The 6,000-nt window shown below is 48.0% G+C and overlaps 1 protein-coding gene and 1 pseudogene across 2 annotated transcripts in view; one reads left to right on the top strand and one right to left on the bottom strand.

Annotated features, from left to right (window-relative positions):
* Positions 1–611: 611 nt before the first annotated feature.
* Positions 612–1,664, bottom strand: LOC127206970 (glyceraldehyde-3-phosphate dehydrogenase-like; annotated as a pseudogene).
* Positions 1,665–4,911: 3,247 nt separating this feature from the next.
* The window catches only part of Acvr2a (activin A receptor type 2A), a 76,416-nt gene continuing 75,327 nt past the window's right edge, over positions 4,912–6,000 (top strand). The window contains exon 1 of one of the 2 annotated variants that reach the window (XM_051166614.1): positions 4,912–5,454. In XM_051166614.1, coding sequence (XP_051022571.1) covers positions 5,400–5,454 — 55 coding nt within the window. In that variant the 5' untranslated portion in view covers positions 4,912–5,399. The remainder of the gene's footprint in view (positions 5,455–6,000) is intronic. The other variant, XM_051166617.1, reaches the window with a different exon arrangement.

Here is a 6,000-nt window from a genome sequence, read left to right as displayed (position 1 = left end):
AAATTCATGGGCAACTCAGAACAGGATTATCCCCAAAGACTAGAAAGATTTGTCAACAGGAATATTGGAAGGCAGTCCTTAGTTACAATGGCAATCATGGTGGAAAGAAGAAGTGAAGGCTATCATAGAACAATAAAATCCAGGCCAGAGGTATTGATACTTCCCAATATCAGTTGCTTGGTGAAGGTCAATATGCTGATTTACAAAGGCAGTGTGGATCCTAGCCTCAACATTTTAATTTGTACATTTAATTTTGAATGTCTATAGAAATCAAGAAGCTAGAAATTCCATGATTGGGAGAGAGGAAGAGGCTTTATGTGACAAGGGGACAGTAGAATCGATGTGATATGAAAATGTGGGCTAGCAGCTTACGTAGGGATGGGAATGGGGCATTGGAGTGATAGATTGAAAGGACATAAATTAGTAAAAAATTAAAAATGTATGCAAAAGCTTTATAGAAACTATATTTTGTATTCTAATTATAGATATAATTTTGGATGTGGGTGCTGTGAACTTTATTAATAGCATTCAAGAGAGTAGGGTTCCTCAGGTCCCTTACTTTCTTCTGGGGGACTGGGATGAAAACTGAGAGGAGATGCTCAATGTTGGGGTCAGAGTTGGGTCAGAGACATCTCGGCAGCTGAGACCTCTCTGATTTTTTTTTTTTTTTTAATTTTTGATTTTTCTGGGATAGATGGTCCTGAGTTTCTTACTCCTTGGAGGTTGTGTAGGCCATCAGGTCCACAAATATATGTAGCTATATTTGCTGTCTTATTTAGAAATGAAATGAGCCTTACAAAGTTGTCATTTACATGCCACTATAAAGCAATGCCAGTCTCAGCATCAAAAGTGAAAGAGTGAGCTTCACTCTTAAAAGTCGCAGTAGATAATATGGCCCTCAGTGTAGGCCAGGATGCCCTTTAGTGGGCCTTCTAATGCCTGCTTCACTACCTTCTTTGTGTCATTGTACTTGACAGGTTTCTTCAGGTGGCACACATTGGGAGCAGGAAAATGGAAGGCCATGCCAGTGAGCTTCCCGGTGAGTTGAGATGACCTTGGCAGCACCAGTGGATTCAGGGATGATGTTCTGAGCAGCCTCATGGCCATTACACCAAAGCTTTCTGGAGGGGGCCATCCACAGTCTTCTAGGTGGCACTGATTGCATGAACTATGGTCATGAATCTTTCCACAGTGCCAAAGTTGTCATGGTTGACCTTGGCTGGGGGGATGAGAAGTTGGAGGTGCAGGAAGCATTGCTGAAAATCATGAGTGAATTGTCACACTTCTCACGCTTCACACCCATTAGAAACATGGGGCATCGATAGAAGGGGCAGAGACGATGACCCTTTTGGATCCCTACTTCAAGTGGGCCTTCTCCATGGTGGTGAAGACACTGTAGATTGCACAACATACTCAGCACCAGCATTCGATGTGGGTGGGATCTCCCTCTTGGAAGATGAAGATAGCTTTCCTTTTGATGATAAGGCTCCAGCCCTGACTGTTTTGTGGCACTTGTGGTGGGTAGAATTGTTCTGGAACATGTAAACCATGTATCTGAGGTCAAAAAAGAGGTCATTGGTGGCAACAACATCCACATAGCTAGAGTGGCAGTTACCACTGGCTACTAAAGATATCCCTGGTAACAAGGTACATAATATGGCCAAATATGCTCACTCTGACCTTCACCATTATGTCTCAGGGACAAGGCTGACACTGCACAAGAATATGTGGATGTCTCTGGAACCAGGAGGAACAGAGAGCCTCCTCCTCCTCTTCTTCCCTCTTCTTCCTCCTCCTCTTCTTCCTCCTCATCCTTCTTTTAAAGAAGGAGTTTGAACACCACTGCCCTGTGAAGGTGGACAATGCCCTAGAAAACACTTGTTTCATGAAATTCTCAGTGCCAACCCTGAATTAGTGCCTAGTACTGCAAACTAGTCAAAAGCCCATGGCTGGGGAAGGACACAAGTCCTTGTGGGACAACCCTCTACTGTTGTTTTGATAAACAAAAATGCTGTCAACCTGCCTTATAAATATCTGTTTATACCCATATATTAGTGCCGCTCTCCACCTTGGCTAGGGAAATTTCCTTTAGCAGTTGGCAGCAGTTAATGCAGAAACTTATAATTAGTCAAAGTGCCAAGGAGTAAGTGCCTGCTGGTGCTGAGCCCTAAATAGGACATCTATACCAACCCCATAAAACTCAAGGAACACGGTGGAACAGGAAACAGGAGAGATGAAACAGCTAGATGATGGAGGGCTGTGATGTACTATCTTCTGGATGGTACAGACGTTAGAGCAGCTACAGTAACCCTTGCAAGATCCAGCCAGGCAGTACTTCCCGTCTTAAAGGGGACGGGACTCATGAGGCCTTAGCTGAGGAGCCATTGGCAATTGAAGGCTGCTGGGCAGAGGGAGTCATTTTTCGTCAGGGTTATGGCCACAGGTAGATTGCTCATGCTTATGCAGGAGGCACTAATTGGATTCAGTTAGGCTATATTAAAAAAGAAAAAAAAAGACATGAATGTGGGGAAGGCATTTACTAAGGGGCCCTAGGAAAAGTGGGAGGGGCCCTTTAGAGGCGGATGTGACCAAAATACATTGTATTTGTAGAAACTTGTCAAAAATAAATTAAAAAATATACATATGGAGGAAAGAAGGGCAGATTTAATAGTTTCAGCTACTTCTATCTTCAGCCTGAGAGCCTTGGAACTGCAGTGGGAATTACTAACACTATCTTTTATAGCCATTACTTCTGGCTTTTTTTTTTTTTAATGCACATTTTGGGCTCTGGACGGAGCTCATTTGCTTGCTAAGCATGCGTGAGGTTCTGGGTTGGAGCCACAGGACCACAGGAACACAGCATGGTAACACATGTCTAAAATTCCAGCAACTGAAAACTAGAGGCAGGAGCATCAGAAGTTCAGGGTCATCTTAGGCTATCTATGGAACTGGAATCTACCCTGAGCTCCACAAGACCCTGTCCAGGTGGGTACCTCCTCAAAGCACATTTAAGAACAGTACTGCATAGGTTCAAAATTGGTCTTGTTCTTCATTACTATCGGAAAAATTTTTTTTTATGTTCGCACATAATGGCAAACTAGGAGGCAAGAGAAAGACTATATTTGCAGCTATTACTCGTTATTTCACTTGTGCTGGTTTTATTATTCAAGAAATACTGAGGCGATGCAGTGGCGAGACAACATTAGGGCCTAATCCATCAAATCCCTGAAAGAACGGAGGGCAATTGGTTCTCAAGCAAATACACTCTTCCATTTCAGAGCTGGTAGTAGCAACTCTCAGTTTCTGACCAGCTTAAAAACGTTTGCAGAACTCCATGCGATTACTGAAGCAACTTGAAGACCAGTATGGGGTTTTGTTGCATAATACCATGAAATTCTGAGCAGGGCTTGAGAACTGGAAATCTTGGAGAGAGTTTAAAGAGCCACAATGATTATTAACTCAGACAAGTTGTAGAAATAGGCAGATAATTATAGGATGTACTTAATAGACAGAAATATAGAGTAGTTTATAGGAAGAGAAAAAGAAAACATAAATACAACTGAGAAGGCTTGAGTTTGTGGAAAAATGTGGGAATCAGTGTACACTAAAACTTAATTACTCATCCGACAGTTGCTTCCTTTTTTTTAATTAAAAAAAAAAAAAAAACCACTGTATAGTACAGAGATGTTATAAAAGGAGAACGTGTAGGTATTCACCTATCTACAGAAGATATCTTCCCGTCAGATTCTTCAGGGTGCGGGAATAAAGTGGGGAAAAAGGACAAGATCGCCCCCTTTATTATACCAAATTGTGGTAAATGACAGACCTATTGACTCTCACAGTCATTCTTTGCATGCTATAGCTGACTTCTAATATCCCAAAATAGCTGAGCTTCTGGAGGTGTGTGTGTGTGTGTGATATTTTAACGTTTTGTACTTGTTTCGGTGCTTAACTGAGCAGCTGGTAAACACTTCAACATGGCTTATGAGGTAAAAATTACAAGAAGCTAAGAATTGATAATACTCACGTCTCTGACAGTCCGATACATTGATCAGAGATCTGCAGTTTCCACTTCAAGCCTAATGAGGATTTTCAAACCAACTAGGAGCAAACCTGTTTGCAACACAATGCTTTGTGTATAAAAGGTATAGTGGGAAGGATTCGAACCGCACGTCTTGCTAACCGGCAAGGGTGCCCTGACCTGGCAGGCAGCCCTTCCTGCCTTTCTCTTTCTGCCCAAAGACAAACCGAGAGAGGCCTGGGCGGCGGGGGCGCGGCCGGCTCGCGAGCGCCGAGCTCGCTCGGGCAACAGCGGGTGCGGCTCCCGCCTACTCGGAGCAGCTCGGCGCGGCCTCGGCGTCCCCCAGAGGAAAGGCTGGGCGCCGCAGTCGGCTTCCGCGTCGCCCATCCCGCTCGGGCGCCACGGCTCTCGCGCCCGGGCGGGCACCGGACTGGGCACGCCGGGAGCCTCCGGGAGGCGGGTGGGCAACCGGGACCTGCAGGGCCCGCCGTCCCTTCAGCTCGGTCCAGGGTCGCGCAGGCCTAGCCGAGCGCGCTCCAGACCCGGCCCCGCCCACTCGCTTCGCCCCGCCTCCCGGGCAGTCTCCTCGCGCTCGCCGCCCGGCACGCGCGCTGCGCCCTGCCGCCGCTCTCGCCGCCGCCGCTCCCGCCGCCGCCGCCGCCGCCGCAGCCGCGGAGCGTTTCTCCGCCGCGCCTGGCTTCCAGCTTCGGGCCGGAACCGGAAGTGTAGGGGGCGGGGCCGGCGGAGGCCAGGAGACCGAAAACGCGGCCGAGCCGGGAGCCGGGAGCCGGAGCCACAGCCTGGAGCAGAACTTGGCCGCCGCCTGCGCCGCCGTCTCCCGCCACTGCCGCCACCTCGCACCGCCACCGCCGCGAGCTCGGCTACGGTGGTCCGCGGACTTTGGGTGTCCGGGTTGAAGGTCGGTCCGGACGTCGGAGCAGCTCGGCTCCCCGGACCGTCCGGGCGGCTGCGGGCGCCGCCGCCGCCGCCGCCTCGTCGCCTCAGCTAGGCGTTTTGTTCGCAGAGACGCGAGAGGCGAGCGGAGCTGACAGTGATTTTGACAGTGATTTCAACCCGCTTTTGTTGTTGTTGGCTTTTCGTTGTTTGGTTTTGTGTGTTGTGCGTGTGTGTGTGGCGGTTTTTCCCCCGTGGTACATTTTTTTTTTTAATTGTTGTGCCTTTTTTTTTTTTTTTTTTTTTTTTTTTTTTATCTTTTCAACCCTGTGAACGTTTTTGGTCACCCCCTCCCCCCGCCTCGGGGCTTCCGAATATGTTTTATGACGGTTGATTTTACACCAGGAGGTTTGTCTCCGAGGAAGACCCAGGGAACTGGATATCTAGCGAGAACTTCCTACGGCTTCCCCGGCGCCTCGGGAAAATGGGAGCTGCTGCAAAGTTGGCGTTCGCCGTCTTTCTTATCTCTTGCTCTTCAGGTAGGTGGAGGAGCCGGCGCGGCAGGGCTGTGGCCGGCTTGCTGTCGGCTGGGCAGCTCTCGGGCCGATGCTTTTCCCGCGCCCGACCTCGCAGCCCCGATAATTTGGAAATCTCCACGAATCCCACTTGTTTTGGGTTGGTTTGGCGAACTGATAGATTTAAGTGCTGTGTTGTTGTGCAAGTGAGAAAGTCATGGTTTGTGGCCATAACACTCGATGACAGCACTGGTTGGGTTGCTGTTAAGCCGCAAATACCACAAGTGAAAATTTATGTAAAGGTTGAGACCCAGAAAGGAGTATTCCGAAATGTCATTTAGCCTAAGCCGGTCCAAAACGAGGACCGGTTTGGTCGTCCTGTAATTAGTGCTTCACCGGTGAATATCGAGACATAGATCAAGTGAGTTGGAGTTTAATTTTGACTGTGAGGAACAATGCATCCTACCAGCAATTAAATCTAGGTCTCCTCTCACGTCGTCTCCAACTTCATTGTCCAATAGTGTTAAAAATAGTTTTAGTTGTCGGAGTATTACCCATAACCGAGCGCCG

Source organism: Acomys russatus, chromosome 24 (genome assembly GCF_903995435.1).
Source record: "Acomys russatus chromosome 24, mAcoRus1.1, whole genome shotgun sequence".
Lineage (NCBI taxonomy): Eukaryota > Metazoa > Chordata > Mammalia > Rodentia > Muridae > Acomys > Acomys russatus.
Note: the sequence above shows the minus strand (reverse complement) of the source record. Positions and strands in the feature narration are given on the sequence as shown.